The sequence below is a fragment of the Agelaius tricolor genome, unplaced genomic scaffold (genome assembly GCF_023055355.1).
Source record: "Agelaius tricolor isolate 1412-34295 unplaced genomic scaffold, bAgeTri1.0.p SCAF_8, whole genome shotgun sequence".
NCBI lineage: Eukaryota > Metazoa > Chordata > Aves > Passeriformes > Icteridae > Agelaius > Agelaius tricolor.
The window spans coordinates 7,219,187-7,238,935 of record NW_027269268.1 but is presented as its reverse complement, the minus strand read 5'-3'; the positions used below and the strand labels follow the sequence as shown (position 1 = coordinate 7,238,935).

The 19,749-nt window shown below is 37.7% G+C and overlaps 2 protein-coding genes across 6 annotated transcripts in view; one reads left to right on the top strand and one right to left on the bottom strand.

Annotated features, from left to right (window-relative positions):
* The window catches only part of ANAPC10 (anaphase promoting complex subunit 10), a 142,147-nt gene that overhangs the window by 29,000 nt on the left and 93,398 nt on the right, over positions 1-19,749 (bottom strand). For all 5 annotated transcript variants that reach the window (XM_071431519.1, XM_071431517.1, XM_071431522.1 and 2 more), the window contains exon 6: positions 9,076-9,162. In XM_071431519.1, the coding sequence (XP_071287620.1) occupies positions 9,101-9,162 (62 nt within the window). In that variant the 3' untranslated portion in view covers positions 9,076-9,100. The remainder of the gene's footprint in view (positions 1-9,075; positions 9,163-19,749) is intronic.
* Positions 1-19,749, top strand: part of HHIP (hedgehog interacting protein) — a 75,444-nt gene that overhangs the window by 47,508 nt on the left and 8,187 nt on the right. Inside the window, exons 5-12 of the mRNA XM_071431512.1 lie at positions 1,784-1,935; positions 2,372-2,545; positions 3,380-3,523; positions 4,413-4,534; positions 6,622-6,745; positions 7,090-7,220; positions 7,813-7,894; positions 18,129-18,277. Of these exons, the coding sequence (XP_071287613.1) occupies positions 1,784-1,935; positions 2,372-2,545; positions 3,380-3,523; positions 4,413-4,534; positions 6,622-6,745; positions 7,090-7,220; positions 7,813-7,894; positions 18,129-18,277 (1,078 nt within the window). The remainder of the gene's footprint in view (positions 1-1,783; positions 1,936-2,371; positions 2,546-3,379; positions 3,524-4,412; positions 4,535-6,621; positions 6,746-7,089; positions 7,221-7,812; positions 7,895-18,128; positions 18,278-19,749) is intronic.

The window sequence follows — 19,749 nt, the reverse complement described above, 5'->3', positions numbered from 1 at the left end:
CAGGAGAAGAAATAGGACTGTCTTTGTCTGGGCACAACAGATAGAATCATTCCTCAGGAATCTTTGAAATATGCCTTCCTGTTCCCAAAGCAACTGATTTGCCTCCCTTTGCTTCAGACTTTATCAGAGCAACTTGGTCAAAGCTCTTAGAAACTCAAACAATAATATCTACAATCAGTTCAGACTCAGCTGCAGAATTATTTTTGGCACATAAAGGAGAAAGAGCTGGATTGGCAGTCCCTTCATCCATGATGACTGCAACTGATTTGGCAGCTCTAACTAGACTTTCAAAACTAACCTCTCTGATAACCCCCTGAAACGAAATTTTTCTAGCAAACAAACTAGCAAAGTTTGTCTGCCTCTAAATTAGCAGGATCCAGATTTCATTGTACAAATCTGTTTGTATGGAAATCTCTTGACCTATTTACATCTCCATTTCTGACTCAGGTTTCTTTTTGGTGGTTGTGATTAAAAAGGAAGTACGGCAATCACGTTGAATTAAAATAAATTAAAGCTGTGCACTTTCCCAATTAGGCCCTTTGTGGGATGACTTTCAACAGGAAGACAGGCCCATCCATCACTCTGAAGTGCAAATACATTTTAAAGCTTCATCCTCTGTTATAATTTCAAATTTCATAATTACTTATCTTGGGTGTGGTTAGAGTTGCAAAACGTGTCTCCTTTTGGGTGCAGAGCTAGAGCACTTGAATCTACAACAGAGTCACTGGTTCTAGTTTTGAGGGGCTGGCAAGTCCTGAGTCAAACCCCAAAACTTCTATCACTTTGTGAATAATCACATATATTAATTGAACTTGAATTGTTAACTATGTGCTGTGTTTATTTCCGTGCCTCAGCTTGGCTCCCTGTATTGCTTCAAGAGCAACAAATGAATCTGAGTTTTATTCTTCATTTATACAAATACAGTTTTAGGCATAGTAATAGTACATACATTCTTAGAAGCTTTTTTGAAACCAAAAAGCCTTCTATTTAAGTTGACAGGGTATTTGAATTGTCACAGTACATTACATGGATTGGATGCTTAACATATAACTGTACTAATCTTCATAGCAAACATAATAACAAAAGCAAGTTGTTCTGAGATTTTTCTATTTCTATTAAAAAAAAAAAAAAACCCAAAAAAACCCCAAAACCCCTTTCCAGTGAGGGACCACATGTAAAACTATGGTTTCTCTGCACACAGACCAAGGCTGCTTATTACCTACAGTACACCAGCTATGATGAACAGACCACCATAGTTGTGACAACTGATGTTGCTGCCTCCAGGGTAAAACAAAGGTTTACATATTACACAAGCAATTTAACTGTTTTCTAAACATATTGCCAAGACAGTGGGAGTTGGCAGCCAGCACTGTGTTTTAGGTTTTGGATACTTGGATTAGAAGTGACTGCTGATTATAGACCTTTTTATTCGTCTTCTACGAATTACAAGCAACCTAGTAACCCAGCAAAGAATCCTTCACAGCACTTAAACTTGTCTTCATGGCTTCCCAAATATTACATACACAAATCACTCCACAAAAGTGGCGTAACAGACTTGTGCATAGATAACTACATAAGGCAATTGTCTTGTTCTAACTCTTAAAGACTTCCCCAAAGTGAAATGTTTTATAATCCTTTTTGTGCAGTAGTCAGGAAAGAAATAAAAGAGTTTGGGCAAAGATTATCCACAAGAAAGAAACTTTTTTTTTTTTGGGTTCCAGCTGAAACACAATAAAGAACATAATTAACTTCACAATTCTTTGTGTTTTTCATTTGACTGCAGGGAGGAGATGAAAGAGGACTGTTAAGCCTTGCATTCCACCCCAATTACAAGAAAAATGGAAAGCTGTATGTGTCTTATACCACCAACCAAGAACGGTGGGCTATTGGACCTCATGACCACATCCTTAGGGTCGTAGAGTACACAGTATCCAGGTATCAGTAGAAGTCTAAAATTAACAAACTCTGTATTTCTCAGCAACCTCTGCACTTTAGTATTTATGATTTCTAAAATGAAAATGAGTTTACAATGTATAAACTTGGGCACCTGCAGAAAAACTATTGTGGATTTTATTTCAAATAGTAATTTTGGAATGATAGTAAGAGCATAGTTTTTTTCTTTTTAAGACTTTTTTTCAGTTATTCTGTAATTTTTTAATTATAATTACTTCCTACTTATTGTGTATAGGCAGCAAAGTAATTGTTTGTGAATGCTGGAAAATTGAAATTTCTCAGAAATAACTGTTAGGCATTTTTCCACCAAGTTACAACATCCACATCTCGAAGTATAATTTGAATGAGTCAAGTGTATTTTCAGAAAGAACATAAGATAGTGAACTGTGAAAACTGTGTTCATATCTTTAACTTGCAGGAAAAATCCACACCAAGTTGACATGAGGACAGCAAGAGTGTTTTTAGAAGTAGCAGAACTCCATCGAAAACATCTAGGAGGACAGCTGCTGTTTGGCCCAGATGGCTTCCTATACATTTTTCTTGGAGATGGCATGATCACTCTAGATGACATGGAGGAGATGGATGGTTTAAGGTACAAAAACTACCAGTGGATAGACTTCTATTATTGTGCACAAAGACCTCTTTGGCTCAGGAGAATTGCAGGTGCTTCTGTGGTTTTTAAAATATTTCTTAAGTACAAGGGTATACTCAAAACCCAGACCAGAGGGCAATTGTAGTACCTGGTTTTAAATTAATGGAATGGAATTAATTTAAACATTACATCGTTTCATGTTTATGGTAAGAGTGTGCTCCTCTACTTCTCCTTTCCTCCATCCCAATCACAAATGTAAGTTAAAACACATTTTGGTTTCTCCTGTTTCTTGTAACAAGAAAGTTCTGAATCCTTATAAAAAAGTACCAACACCTGCATTGAAACCGTACAATTTTTTCTCACTTGCTTTCTATATAATTAGTCTTTGGATTGTATTGTGACTAGAAATCGTTGAATTCAAGAGTAGGATCCAGAGTGTGAGCAAAAAGCACTTTGTAATTACAAAGAGTTTATATCCAAACTTACTCTAGATGACACACAGTATAAAAGACTTAGTAGCCTTATATTTGAGGCCCTAAACAATTTTGATGTTTAGAAAGTTATTCTTATGATCAAGTTGCTTCCCAACAACATGATCAGAGGCATTTTAGTCTGCACATAACAAGGCAAGATATTTGCCCAAGTGAATCTCTGAAAGGCTTTGCTACACTTCTTTGGACTTGCATCCACCATGAGGGACTTGCATCCATCACTACATGATTAATCAGTAAAGTGGGTTGTTTATTTTGCTGGCTCACTCTAGTATTATATGGATTAAATTTACCAGTGAAACACCTTTAAAAACCCAATTATTTTACCCTCCAACTCTCTCAGTGATTTTACAGGTTCTGTATTGCGCCTCGATGTCAATACTGACCTGTGCAATGTCCCTTACTCCATCCCACGGAGCAACCCACACTTCAACAGCACCAACCAACCTCCTGAGATTTTTGCACATGGACTCCACAATCCAGGCCGGTAAGTAAGTTTCCACTAAACTGAAATTGCTCTGGAGCAGACAGTTTTCAACCTGGCTTGCTTTTATACAGACAGGCAGCAATATTTCAGTAATAAAAGCACTCGTGAACTTTTTGAATCTTCCACTCCTCCACCTCCACACATATGTCACAGTTAGAAACAAATGTACATTGGCAAAGGGGAAAGAGAAGAGCATGCACAACTACTACAAGTCAGGACCAAAATGACAGAAACAAAGTACAGAATTTTTAGCTTTAATCAGTAATAAAATTACTACCTTTGTGAAAGAAAAGAGCTTAAAGCAGAAAGCTGGTAAAGTACAGCTGAAATGGAAATCTTGACTGGGAAAAAAAGGCACGTGGAAAACAAATGAGAACATCTGGTGATATCTAAACAATAGCAAGGAGGAGAACAATGCTTTAACTAAACAACACATAATTCAGCAAATTAGGTGGGTGGTAGTACTGAAGTGACATTTAAAGTCTTGGTTTGAAAAAAAATCAGAAAGTCAAGTTGTTCAGATAAGGACTTGATTCTGGACTTTTTAACAGTCCAAAATTCCTACACCATGTAAGTTCATTTAGCTTAAGGTACTATTCTTTCCAGGTGCTATATTGCAGACTACATTATATCACTAGGGAAAAATAGTTTTATTTCACATTAAATAGAAATGTATAGGAATGGGAAAGTTGTATTTTCTCCTGTATATAAATTCAATGCATTTCTCAGGTATTTTGGCTCAGCATGAAATAGGTTGCTCAAATGAAACAATAGGCACCACAAAGAAACAATAATGCTTTAAAATGTAATGCTTCATATTGATAGTTATATGTCATGAACTCACCTTTCTCATGGATTTTCTCTTTTTTTTTTTGTTGTTGTTTTAAAGGTGTGCTGTGGACCGGCACCCAACAGATGTAAACGTCAATTTAACTATACTTTGTTCAGATTCAAATGGAAAGAACAGATCTTCAGCAAGGATCTTACAAATAATAAAGGGCAAAGACTATGGTAAGTTCTATCCAGGGTAAAGCTGCTGGCAACAGTCAGGTTCTATTATTTCCATGGAATAATAAACAGAAAGCAGAAGAGAATATGTAAAGGCCTGTATAGCCACGATAGGAAACTTACAGCATAGATAGGATAGACAACTTATCTGAGATAGAAGTGAAATTTCCATCTTGTCAAAAGAAATCTTCGATGTAGAAGCAGATAAAAGATGCAGGCCAAAACCAAATGGAAACGACTCAACTTTGTTCTTGTTGGTGTAGAATATCAAGTAAATAAGATTTAACAAATTTGACAGTTGCTAGTCTGTCAAAGATCTCACTGTTGCTGCATATTTTGGCTCATAAAGAGAATATTTTGGAATATCAGGAAATGATGAAAACGCATTCTTAGTTTTCTTAGTATTCTTAGTCTTTCACAAATAACCTTTTGAGACAGAGAATGGAAACCTCATGTAATGTGCCTCTTATAATGGAAAAAGTGAGATAGACAACAGCAGACCACAACCAAACAGGGAAATGACTGAGCTCTGTTTAAATGTTACTAAAAATAAAAAACTTAGAAAAAGGCACTATGCTGCTACTTCATAATAAATTACTAGTTTAGATTAGATTACAAAAAGATAAATACACTCAATTAGGGACTCTAAAATATTAAAGTGCTTCATGCTCTCTCTGAATCAGTATGATTGCCAGTCACAATTTCAGTTTGATGTTTAACTCTGATGTTCACCAAGGTCCCTTGCAAGTTCAGGCAGGCCAGGTGACACTTCCTCTGAGCTATCACCTGCCTTGACTGCCCATTTAGCAGCCTGTAAATTCCTGATGGTAACATGTGATAAATGCCAACGGTGTCTAAAGGCATTGAGAACTGGCCTGTCTTCTGGAATGTAGCATTTCCCTTTCTAATCACATCCCTGGGTTCTCCCACCTGTACTCCCCTTAAAAGCAAAGCAGCTGTGCTGGCTGGCACAACAGTACACAATAGCATAATGCAATTGTACTACTTTAGTTATTGCATGGATTTTCTGTGTCCATTTTATAGAAGCCAAACCAAAGAATAATATTTGGTTAACCACTGCTCCAATGGAATTTTGACTGCATCCTTATTGCAGAGTAAACTAAGCAATATTGTGTCTGTCCCAAGCAGCTTGCCAATATTAATACTAGGCTGTGGGTCAATGGCTTCAATAAAGAGTTCATCACCGTTTTCTCCCCCATAAAATTTCAGCTCTAATTCATGTAGAACAATCTGGAAAATGCATTTATCAAAGCCTTGCAGATAGCCTGCTGACTAAAAAAAAAATCCTATTAAAAAATGGTCAACTGGCTGTGGCTTTTTTAAAAATTATGCAGCTAGCATGTCAAATGGAGCCTACTTGTACCCTAAGTGGTATTTGATTGCATGAATAGGAAAATGTACACTGAAACTTCCTTGAAGAATTGTTTGATAGGACTAAACTCAGTGGTTTTGTGAAATAAAAAAGCAGAAAAGAAGTATAGGAATTGCAACTACTACAGCAGCATAAAATAAAGTACCATGAGAAGATACAGCCAGCAATAGTAGTGCTTTATGGGATATAACACACATACCAGGTTTAAAACTGTGAATTGGGAAGTTTCTCAAACCATTGAAAGGATTTCAAAACTAATTCTACTGAAAATCACTGGAATTTCTGTGCTGGACTCTACAGTGAATGGGGTTATTTTGTTCCTGAAGTTCAGGAGATCCAGTCTGCAGACTGATTGACATATAGAAATTAATAGCAGTAATCACTCTGGTTTCAATGGAAGTTCAGCCTAATCTTTATGTAGTTTTATTCTCCCAGCTTGTGCACATGGAAGAAAGCAATTATAGCCTCACCTTTTGAAATCTTTAATGGATTGTTTCCCAAACAGACTTTGTTGTAATTTTCTGATTTTTTTTTAACATCTCATTTCTGAGATGTTAACATTACAATGTCAATGCATCTTGAATTCTGAGGAATCTTTAAATGGAATTAATCTTTTTAACTGAAGCAGTAACGTTTTCCTAGATGTGCATCAATATGAAAATGCATATGATCTAATGCTACGGTAGTTCCTTTTCAGAGAGTGAGCCCTCCCTTCTAGAATTCAAACCCTTCAGCAGTGGCTCCCTGGTTGGTGGATTTGTGTATCGGGGCTGCCAGTCGGAGAGGCTCTATGGAAGCTACGTGTTTGGAGACCGCAATGGGTACGTGTGGTACAGCTCACTCTGAACAGAAATGCATGGCAAGTGGATTTAGTCACTCAGCTGCCTGTGTCAGTCTTGTATATTGTGTCACTTGGCCAGTTTAGCAGTGGGGTAATGCAGATTAGATTCTAGATTTGGGAATAAAATAGCACAGCATTCTAATGCATGGTGACATACAGAACGTACCTAATCCTTGGAAAAAGGTACAGAAAGTCGTAAGACAAGGAACTGCACAGATGTATCTATGAAGCTACTTGCAACAAGTGTTTACTTATTTATCTGGACAATGAAAACCCTCTGTTCAAAATGTAATATAACTTTTTTTTTTGTATTTGTGAATGTAGAAATTTTTTAACGCTGCAACAGAGTCCTGCAACCAAACAGTGGCAAGAGAAACCCCTCTGCCTTGGCAACACTGGCTCATGTAGAGGTTTCTTTTCAGGCCCTGTCTTGGGATTTGGAGAAGATGAATTAGGTAAATACTAAAAGAATTTTTCTTAAATTATAAGGGTTATCAGTAATTTCTGCAGCAGTATTCATAATTATAGTAAATGTTTAAAAAGAAGGCTATCTGTCCTTTGCCAAAGCTGCTCTCACTGCTCTCAGCTACACCTCAGCAGCCTTGTAGGAAGAACTGAGAAGAGGATGTGTTGCTGGAAGGGGCAAAAATCCTTATTGTGTCTCACATGCTGTGAACCTGGCACTCACTATGACACAATGTATAAAATACTTGCTTTTATTTCCAGCATTACGGAATTAAAGGGCAAAGATATTGCATGAGCAGACTGACCCCTCTTTGCCCTTCCTCACCAATTTAATTTTTTTAATCAATTCTATACTTTGTGAAAAAAAAAATCTCTCATTATAGAATGTTTTTCACATTTTAACATCCATTTGGGGAAAGTGCTTATATAAATTTTCAAATAGGAAATGATTCCTTTGTATATTTCACTGTTTCTTCTGAAGTTTTTAAAATCTCATTTGGCAAATACAACCAGCTCACAAAAGTCATGTATTTAACATCTTAGGAAAGGAGAAGTAATTTATTGCACTGTTTTCCCTAACAGGTGAGATTTACATATTATCAAGCAGTAAAAGTATGACACAGCCTCATAGTGGAAAACTCTACAAGATTGTTGACCCAAAAAGGTGAGTATTGCACTTCTTTTTGGGATCAGCCCAAATAGATTAAAAACCAGAAGGTAACTGCAGTTCTGTTCATGTGGCTGAATTATGCAATACTGTTGTTCAATAAAAAGGAAAATTCCCAATGCAGGGGGCTCCCTAAAAGCAAATGTTCCAGCAGCAGCAAGCAGAATCAATTCACTGTCTCATAGGAGGCGAATGTCAGAGCAGCAGAGGGGTAACCAGCACTCACTTCTGGGAATTTTTACACTTTGACATTGTGCTGAAAGCTGCCCACTTTCCCACCTAGATGTATATTCTTAGCATGTTTTCATAGAGAAGTTGACCTACTTAATTTGGAACCATATGGACTGGTAGAAGATGCTCCTGGTAGTTCTGAAGCCGAGTGATTTGTAAGTACCACAGAAAGTTATGTAGCATCAGTGGAAGGCAGATTCTGGAATTCTCCCCAGTACTGCTGCTTCCTCACCTGCCACTGTGGTGGGACAGGGCACAACAGAAGCTGCCTCCAAAAATCAGCACTGTGTAACAAAACGGGTTCTGTGTACTAAAACAGCAAGCACAGAAAATAACCAGTGAGTCCTAGCCAGTCCTAGCCAGTCCTAGCCAGTCCTAGTTTGGCCATAAGTAAGCTCTAAGGGACTCGTTCAGTCTTTCCCAAATATCTCTTCAGTCTTTCCCAAATATCTCTTCTCCTGTTGTACAGGAGATAGCACCAATGGACAATAACAGTGAGGGCTCAGTTCTCAGTAGGTGTAGTTGTCACAGCTTACTGATACTGAACATACCCCTTCCATACCCCTTCTATTATATATCTCTCCCTTGGCAGGCTTGGAGCACCAGGAAGGGAAATCCTCTGTCCTTGGACTCTGTGCCAGAAATACAGGGAATTCTTTAACCATTCTTAAAGAACTTCTTCCAAAGGGCTTATAAATCCCACTCAAGTGATTTATAAGACATAGAATTTAATAGGATTGTTCTAATTATTTAGACTAATTTACCAGTTGTAAAATGAGGATAAATGAAAATTATCAAGCCAAAGCTCCTCAAGGCATGATCTTTGCAGAGCAGCTGGATGCATGAAAAGATTAAGGAATCTGGAAGGACTGCAAAAAGCCAGTTCCCAACATGACCCAGGGGCCCCAGCAGCAATAAGAGCTGATGACTAGCAGATAGATACTCACTTTAGCTGGGGAAATACCATGTTCTTCATGATGGATCTTGCTGCTCTATCAGACCAAGTTCTGACATGTAAAAGTTGCACATCCATCCTGCAAAAGTATCAGAAATCAACACAAAAGGAGTCAGCCATCAGAAGTGAAGTTTTTTGTATAATACTTTGACCCCAGAGTACCCTACAAAAGCAGCTGCCTATTTGTTCAGCATCTACTTCAGCATGTTCCTCCATGGGTATCAGATACAGTCAGACTTCCATTTTTGGCTTTCCTATTAAGGGAGGAATTTATTTTCTTGTCAGACTTAAATTCTAAACATTGTTAGTGGGATAACAAGGGAATACAACAAGAAAATCATGACACTGGTTGCACACTGTACTGTAAGTTAGAGTTTCAGGGGTAGTGGACTTTCCATGTTCTATAATTGTACTATCCCAAAACTACAACAAATAATTTGAAAGCAGATGTTACTGCAGGTTGGTGCAGTCTGTCAGTCAAGGTTATTATGTATGTTTTATTTATGCTTTCTGGTATTGAAAACATTTTTTAGAACAAAACTTGCCATTCTTCCTGGGATTGTTTAGTCTGTTGGTGTATGGTTTTAAGTGAATTTTACACCCTAAATCCACTATTAGTATCTAATTACATGGGGCTGCCTTTTTTGACCTCAGCTTTTTGTTCTTGTTACCTCTTCCAGTAGGGTGGTCTTCAGCTGACATACCTGAAAGGCCAGACCTCCCATTGCTGCACTCATGGTTGGCTGTTTTCATGCATGGAAAAGGGTCAAGACTGTGTTTGGTTACTGGTGAAAGTAACCAGAAAACTATAAAATACTTTTGTAAATTGGCACACAGTTGAAATTAAACAGACTGTGGCACGGGGATATCGTTTTTGGTAACTCTTCTCAGAAGCATGGGATAATTTTCATTCAGGCAAAGTTTTGAGTTTTGCTGTCTTTCAGTCTCACACCACTGCAGCTTTTAAGGGAATGATAATGAGTGACTTCCACAATGGAGCATTGCAGATGTACTTCCCATTCCATGCTGAGTTCATACCACCCATGTAAACAACTTAAAAACTCCATGGCTTTGGCAAATGTTCATGTAAAGTTTTAGTAACAAATTAATGTTATTTACAAGATAATGTTCTTTTCCATGTTAATATTTTGTTGCTTCTCCTCGTGGTGTGCACCACACCAATACAACAAATATTCACATAAACCCTACCACAATAAGCTTTGTAGAACACAAAGTAAGGATGCTACAGGTGGACTATAGGTAGGTGGTAATAATAAAATGATGAACCTATTGATTTGTCATGTCTTAGAAATTCATTACTTACTAAAAAACCCCTGTGAGAGGTGGTCCCTGGCAGACCTGTTAATTTACAAAGAGAATCTTCCATGCCTGGGGCAGTGTAGAAGAACAAAATTATCATGCCCTGGAGTAGCCCCTTGCTGGAAATTAACAGTTCCATCGAAACCCAACCTTCTTCTCCTTGTGGTCATTTGTAAGCTGCTGCAAGCTTACAAAATTATTATTTTATTTTAAAAAATAAACATTACATGAAGGTGCAGGGCTTTATTTCTTTTGATCTTTCTAGAATCATAGAAACATTAAGGTTGGAAAAGACCTCCAAGATCAGCAAGTCCAACCTTTGACAGATCACCACCTTGTCAACTAAACCAGAGCACTGAGTGCCATGTCCAGGTGTTTCTTGGACACCTCCAGGGATGGTGATTCCACCACTTCTCTGGGCAGTCCATTCCAATACTTAAAAACCCTTTCAGTGAAAAAATACTTCCTGATGTCCAACCTGAACTTCCCCTGGCACAGCTTGAGGCCATATCCTTTTGTCTTGTGGAAAACTACTGCATAATCAAACAAAACCACGACTCCTATTTTTCTTGTCTCAAATGTAGCTTAAGACAGAACTCTATTACTTGGACATAGAAAAAAATCAAATTAGGTTGCAGGTTAAACATTAGGAGATCAGAAGATGAGACTAATGCAAAACTCTTTGCATTAGTCTTCAACACTCAGCAATGGGAAAATCCCATCCTACAACAATCCTTCAAGTGTAATAGAAATGAGGTGTTTAACTGAGGTGATATATGACAAATTGATGAACATGATCAACACAGAGGTTCTGAATCCCACAATTGCCAAAGCAGTTTGAAATACAGAATTCCAGGTACCACAGTAAAAGTTCTGTTCAGTTCTTCCAAATACTTCATATCAATAACTAAATAGACCCCCATTGAAAGCACTGAGTGAAATAATCCTTCTTTTTGTAATAAGGTTGTTATAATGATACATTAGTGCCTGAGAGCTCACAGAAAATGAAGTGATTAAAAAAAAGCCCTAAGCATGTGAAGTGCTGCAAAATATAGGTATACTACATATTACCAAAAATCCCAGAGAGAAATGAGTATAGCCAATAGGATATTTAGCTCTGAGGATGGAGGAGATGTGGGAAACATTAAAAATTACAGGCACATAAAACCAACATTGGGCACATTAGTTAAACTGGCAGTTGAAAGACATTTTTAGTTAAAACTGTCTCTGAAAAATATTTCCACTGTTTGAGGATTATCAAAAAAACCCATTAATACTACTTTCCAGGGATTGGTACTAGTGAGGAAATACAGGGAGAAAGACTTATGTTCTTCTCAACTAAAAGGTAGGGTTAGTCAGATATCCTGAAGGTCAATGCAAATACTAGCATTTTATAAATTGTTTTTGTGACCAAACACCAAAATCTCTTTATTTTCTAGTTTCCTACTTTCTGTTTTATAACTTTTCTATCATGTTTTCTGTTTCTAAAAATACATACTAATATCAATCACAAAAGTGTTAATGAACTGAAAAGAAAAATCAGCTAAGTAAACAGTGAGGTAGAAAATGTATAGAGGTCAAAAGATCCCAGTTAGTCAATAACAGAGAAAATAGGAGACAAACCCATTAGAAAAGAAAAAGCAATCATTTTTCTAGCATGATGAGAGGAGAAAATCAACTGTGAAAATGAATATTTAAATAAGTAAGATTTGTTGATAGGTCCGTACACTCTGTAATTTAAACATTATTACTAGACCAAGAAGTAAGAAAATAAACTTTGTATGGTGGAAGAACAGCCATAAAGAGGCTTTGTAAGTTTTCTTTCAGAATATTTATAATATGATCTCTTTAATTTCTAAGGAAATTACAGATAAAAGGAAAGATATCCAGAGAAGAGTCTAGAAGTGACAGACAATGCAAAAGTTTCCCTTTTAAAATATGTGCTGTGAAGTTTTAAGTGTGAAGCTTTAAGAGTTTGCCACCATCCATAGAGTGATTCCAAAGGGGATGAGTGGCTGTTTTGACCAGGATGGCTCACTGAAACCAGCAGGTGATTTTTATGAAGGAGGGCAGAGCCTGAGCAAGTGTTCCTGCACACAGAAGAAGATTTCCTCTTCCTCTCTTCGTAACACCTTATAGATCTGGACTTCAATGTGTTTCAGATCAGCAGCGGAATTGCTGCTTCCCGTTGGATTGAAACTTGAACTTGATTCAAACCATCTCACTCCTCTTTCATGCCCCTCCAGAGTATATAATTCCACTTATCATCCTTTCCATCATCACCTTCCGGGGTTTCCGCTGTCGGAGAGCATTTCCAAACAGGCTGATTTCAGACACCAAGGGACAATATCTAGGCCATGCCTCATTTTGACGCTGTTCAGGCTCTTTAGAAAACCATTAGTGATTTGATTTTTTAACGTGAGTCAGGAGTGTTTGGTAGTATGACAGAAGAAAAGCATTTATGAAAGTGAAGTTCTGTTTGAGCCTTCAATTCCTGTGGAAATGGAAACACACGGTTTTAGAGTAATCTGCATCAAGATACTCAGTTCTGATAGTTATAGATAAACTCCAAAGCTCCTACTGGAGCTCCTACTCCCTCTTTGTAGAGGGAGACAATTTTGTTGGTGAATGCCCTCACCAACCCAGGTAGGCCATATGATTTCTTTCTGTTCAGAAAGTTACTATCCCTTAAGTCATTTGAGGGAATGGAAAGCCAGAATTAATGTCTAATTATGTTTAGTTTAGCCGGAGCATACAAATTTCTTATCTCATTTACCTACCCACATGCAGTTACTGTTCCCACAAGAGACACTAAAGAGAAATTAGAGCTTTTTGCTAATACCAGTCTAGAGAGTTTCACTTTACAGAAGTACTTCACAAAAAGTCCTTTGTAACCACGATGGAAAAACCTAAGGATTTTTTTCAATCACATCACAGCTCACTGACTGTAAAAGTTTTTGTTTTGGTTTTATATTTTTTCCCCTTTTCTTAAAGTCCTTCTAGCATTGGCTATTAAGGACTTCTCACTTTTTATCGCTTTATAAGGAAAAAAACAGCTCAGTTTATCTTTTGCTTATTTTCTGGAGCCTGCAGGAAGCCTCTGCCATCCTAAAGAAAGCCACACATAATAAAGCAGCTTTAGACCAGTAAGCCAGTCATTCCCAATTCATCAGTCAAAGTGTTATGCAAGTGGCCCCCTAAATTGATAAATTCCCACAGTGCCTGTTGACCCAGCTGCCAAGTGCTCATGCAGCAGGTGTTGTTTTCATGACCACCCTGACAGTAATACAAACTGTTTAGCAGTTGCATTGACCTCTTAGCTATTAACATTGATACAGGCTTCGCTAGGGACTAGTTTTCAAACATGACAGAATTTCTTAAGACTAGAGGTCATGAACAAGTATACCATATAAGAATAAATTTGATATGCTGCTGAGTTTAAATCTTAAAAGCCATGAGTTTTTTCCACATTATTCCCATGTAGTAAATCTGGAGACAAGTAACGAGCTTTTGGCATCTCTCCCAGGACTAAAGGTATACTTTTTAATTTTAGAAGCTGTACCTGAAGAGATGCTATATTTATTCTATGACAAGCAGTAAATTTAGGTTATGACAAGGAGTGAAACAAAATTATTTTTTCTTGACATTTTCCCTTATAAAGGAAAAAACCTCAACAACTGATGCACAAATGTTGGTGATATACTTAAGTATCATTCTAATACCTAAATCTTATGTGCAGGTAATTGAATCATAATTCCATATATTTTATATCAAGATTTCTACAGCAGTGTCTCCTGTTTGAAATCTGAACATTCAGGAATTTTGTCTGGCTTTTTTTCCCTCATTTTAGTAGGGAAGTAGAGATTTTTGATATTGTGTCAAAAGCCTGGTGGAGAAATTGTTTTGTGTTCAGTATCATTATTTTACTGCAGAGTTTGGCCCTCCATTTGCATTGATTTATGCACATCTGAGTTACAGATAGCACATACAGCAACTAACTCACTCTATGTGTTCAGTGGAGCTGCGAACAGAGATGCGCTGAAGAAAGCATGAAGTCCTGAGCTATGCCAGAATGAGTTTTAATCTATTAAAGCATGTTGGACTTTTAAATGCCTCTAAACAGTAGAGGCAGCTTTCTTCTACTAGCTATGGTAAGGCAGCAAAAATTATTTTACACATTGCACAGTCAAGAATTCCCGGCTCACTGCACACGTCAGCGAAGGGATCCAGCGAGGCCCCAGCCCCCAGTACAACTTTTCCTTCGTGTTCCATACATTTAGAGTTGTTATACAGTTTCATGAAAGCCTGTTTTAACAAGCAAGATATACTGTACTGTACTGTATATATGAACAGCTCTTTAAGATAACTAGAATTGTACAGACCATATAAATAGTCATTATCAGCTACATTTTTGGCTGACTTTCTGCGGACCAAATAGTGCTTACTGTAAGAGTAATCAAGCTGTACCCTTTAGAGTTTTATAGATTGAGGGATACAAGGAAAAAAATTCTCTCCAGCCCAGAGTGTGGCTCCATCTATTCCTCTCCATTTTCCACATCAGGAGACACAGCGAAGCACTGGTTATATAAACAAAATCATGGTCCTCTCTAAGTGCAGGAGAGATCAAGTCCCAACAGTCGGTTTCAGGACTTGCGTTATCTTTGTGAGACTCACTTCAACTTGTGCTCAGCCTGAACATTTCCACCTCTTCCAAGCCCTAAGAATGCAAAGTGTGAGTGCTGTGGGGCAGAGGCTTTCTCTCGATACGTGTTGGTCCCAGAGCAGCACTTGAATCCTGAGAAAGAAGTGTGGCTTTTCCCAGAGCACAGCTCAGGGAAACCAGCCATTCTCACACGCGAGGATTCCACTGCAGCTGCATTTGTATTCCTCTTCTCCTAAGGCACCTTGCCAACCAGAAATTTTTCCATCTTTGTTTCTACTCCACCCCACCATTAATAAATATTATCCAAGGCTGATGAGTGCAAGTTCTTGACTGATGGTAGAATAAAAGGCAAGGTTATATTCACAAGTACCGAGAGCGGTAGAAAACTTTAAATCATAAAAGTGACCAGCCATGCTCAGCTGGATTCAAAGAAGTGTGACTTCTGCCTTCCTAATTGCATACAAAAAGAACCATGTATTATAGCATTATCATAGACAAATACTTCACATCTATTAATAAAATAAATCATTATCTTCCCAAATAAAACACCTTTGTGACTTAAGAGGTGATTCTTTGCTAAAGATATGCCACTGGAGCTCTTTTCCAAGAGATGCTGCAGGAGCCTGAGGTTATGTTTCTTGCTAAGCTTTGTACTGGAATTGTGCTTGAGCAAGAGAAAGAGAAGCCTCCCATTTTAAGTAACTTCAAATAAATGAGCTTTAAGTAGTGACAGGTAAAGAATGTTGCATCCTGTGCAGTTGGCTAAACAGAAATAATTTCAAATGTAGATTTTTCTTCCAGATGTAGGAATTAAAAGACAGATCTTTTTACCTTAAATCTGAACAAGTCTCCACTGAAAATCATATTATTCTCTCTAACCGTTTCCAAAACAGCATTGCATGTGAATATTGCTTATAATTTTTTAAGGGTAGGAACTTTCTTAACTAGAACATATGTAATGTACTCATTGCTCATTACAGAACTGGAATTCCTTACAGGTCAAAAAAATAATGCATTCTATTTAAAAGACAGCTGTGGAAGTATGTAAACAGTAAAACTGAAAGGGTTTCAAATATGCTGCACCAAAGGTGTCAAAACATGTTTCAAATCCCTTAAATAATACAGGACCTTCAGTGTGATTCTCAGAAATGCTTTGGAAATTAGGACTTGGTGCTATGCTAAAGAAGCACCTTCACATTCTTTCTGTCCTTAACATCTTTGGGGAACCAGTTCTTGTGTGTGGATGTTTAAACAATCATGGTAGTAATTAAGACTGAGCAGAGAAAGTGCTATGCTGAAACCAACCAGTGGGCCTGTACTCTATTACACTCTTTCAAGGAAAAATGCAACAAACCCTGTAGTGAACCATTAACAAGATGCACATCAAAATAGGAGGGGGAAATGTAAGCCCAGTCAACTGGTGAGGGACTTAAGTATGAATTCTTATTTTTTAAAAAATTATTTTTACCCTATCTAATATTACTCTGAATGGCACCATTGCACACAGAAATATCTATTTAAAATCCTAGTACAACATGGGCTTCAGGTATCTTTTGATATCTTAGTAGTCACAAATTCAGCTAGTTAATTTTATTTTCTTTAGCTTAATTTTTTCCCTTGATGTTTCTTCTGATGTTGAAATGGGAGATAAACAAGACTGCTAAATTTTTTTCTTCTTTTTCTTCTGTCACTGTTTTCTACACCTCCATCATACCTGTTTTTTCTCAGACCCCAAAAACTATCCTTTCCTCTGCACAGGAGTATCAGTCTAGGAATTTAATATGTGACAGAGTAATCAGTGCACAAGCTGCTATTCCAGCTATTTGCACATAATTGGGGTGTTAATATTAATGCCAGTATAATGAACAATGTCTTATTCTATTCTATTCTATTCTATTCTATTCTATTCTATTCTATTCTCATAGAATTTTGTTTTGGTTTGTTTGGATTTAGCTGGACACTTAGCCAAGGTTTCTCTAAGGTCCCCACTAAACTATTAGAATCTTTTTCCTGCTCATTTCAAGCTTAGTATGTAGATGATTTCCTAGAGAATGAGTAATTTTGTATTTGTCACTAATTAACTTAATTTTCCATGATGCTCCTATTTCAATTACTTGATTAGATCACTTGGGAGATCCTGACATTCTTTTCCAAACTTGTACCTGTGCAACCAAACCTACAGCAGAGACACAACATGGTACCTCTACTAGGAACCTGTAGCCTTTGGATGGTCCTATCTTCCTAACCAAAACATCCAGTGTCAGAAATATTTTAAGCCATCTGAACTAGCATTTCCTTTGTGCATACATTCCACAGAATCACCTGATGGCGAATGGCTGAGTTTGGAAGGCACCTCTGGAGGACACCTGGTCCAACCGCCCTGCTCAAACAGGGACTCCCACAGCCAATTTCCCACACAATTTCTGAGTATCTCCAGTGATGGAGACTCCACAACTCTCTGGGCAACCTTTGCTAGTGCTTGGTCACTCTTGGAGTGAAAAAGTCTTTTCTGATGTTCAGATGCTTAAATAAGCATCCAGAATGCACAATTCAAATATCATTCTATGGAAATATGGAAATAAAAAGCCAGCAGTTTAAAGCTGAACTCGTAGACAGAGGAAATACTTCTGCAAATTATTACACATCACAATGCCATAAAACTTGTTCAGGTTATTCTTCCCCCTTTCTTAGGGGAAATCTAGATGAGCTAGAAATGAAAAAAAAACCACCATCACTGCCTGCAATAAGCTGGCAGCTTTATGAAGATAAACTTTCAGCAAGCTGGTTTTGGCAGGTTCATGCTTCAAGAATTCTCAAGGAATATTGCTTAATCTTGTGGAAGATCTCTAAAGGCAGTTACATAAAGTAATAGCAAATTGTACTGTATTTTCCTGTAACATATCATCTATAGGCTTACTTCTTTTTCTGAGGAAAAAAGAAATCTCATTATTTTTTCCACTGATAATACTACAGCAGAGAATCAGATCTTTAATTTAAAAATCAAAACTTTTCTTCTTGATCCCAACTTTTAACTCTTTGTTTGGTTTGTATGGTTTTTTCAGGCCTTTAGTCCCTGAAGAATGCAAAAGAACAGCTCAGCCTGCACAGATACTGACATCTGAATGCTCAAGGCACTGTAGGAACGGGCACTGCACTCCCACAGGAAAATGCTGCTGTAATCAAGGCTGGGAAGGAGAGTTCTGCAGAACTGGTTTGTATACAGATTCACACCAACAAGTGAAAAAAGCAGTGACATGTCATAATTGGCTTTTAATTATTTGCTCTGAGAAATTTTCAGTATATGTTCACCAATATATTATATTGGCCTTCAGGTGTAAGACAACATTAGAAAATACTGATTTCATGAGCTGCAGGAGAACAATAAGTCTTTGGATGAATGCAACTGCTAAAACATCTAATGCATTGTGAGCCAGTGCAGAATGCAATTGATAGCATAAACGTGACAACAGTATTCTTTTTTTTTCCACCAAGATTTTCCAATGAAAGGAGATGCAGTCACTACATGTCCTGTGTTTGGACATTCACCTTCCACTTCCAGTATCATCACTGTCAGTGTCAGAGAGGTGACTTGTCAGGAGAGATGATAAAGAAGAACTGCAGGTCTCCATTGCATCTTTTGCACTTCACTAATTTAATGCATATTTTTTAGTTTTGCTGCATTCTTGCTTGGATCCTGCCAAATGAAAGGGCTCCAGTTTGTTGAAGAGAATTCTCTGTACAATGTATCACTAAACAGCAAATAATCAATGTTGTTGTCTTCCATTATTACAGTCATTTCATCAAGTCCTATCTTGTTGCTTTAGCTTTTAGAAGTCACTTGGAAAAGTGACTGTGATTGAACTAAGATGATGGGTGTGCCAGCCAAGGGATGAGGTGAATGAGCCTCGAGTGTCACAGCTGTGCCATGACTGTCTCAGAGGCCATGGCTCTGTCTGAGCTGTGTCATTTTGGCCAGTACAGCTGTTCCAGAGCCAGCCTGGGTACCAGGAGATGTTATTACAAAGATTTTATTCCTCAGCACCAGCAGAGTCCCCTGACTGGGCATATTTTGGACAGCAAGTTTGACCACATGAGAGATTAACACCGAGATGTCCATATTGTGGCAGTAGAACTCAAAGAAATAGCAAGGACTAAGGGAAAACAAGGATCCCACGATGGATCATGGATAATCCAGGTTGGAAGGGCACTTAGGAGGGGCCTGGTGAAGTAGGGTCGGGTATGAAGCACTTATGGGCTGGAGTGTAAATTTCAGCAATCTCCAGGTTTTTAGTGATGAGCAGAAGTGACTGCGGAATGAAATGAAATTATTAAACCACTAATAAAGTCTCTTACTGGCAAAGATTCATAAGCTGACCATCCAAAACCCAGCAATGAAGGCAGGTTAGAGAAATGGATGAGGTAATCTGGCCAAATATCCCAACTTCAATTGTCCTCACTTTCCAGAGCCATCCTGCTTGTAGAGAATGAGGCCCATTCTACAGCCTTTGTCCAAGTGGAACTTAAAAGTAAAAAATGCCTCCAACATGAACATAAATGGGTCTTGAATAACCTGCTTTGTTTTAAAAATCACAGCTTTATGATAGATTATTTGATGGACATGATGAGCAAGAAAGCCACAGAAAATATGTAGACTAAGGATCTTCCTTCCCTGTATCCCACACG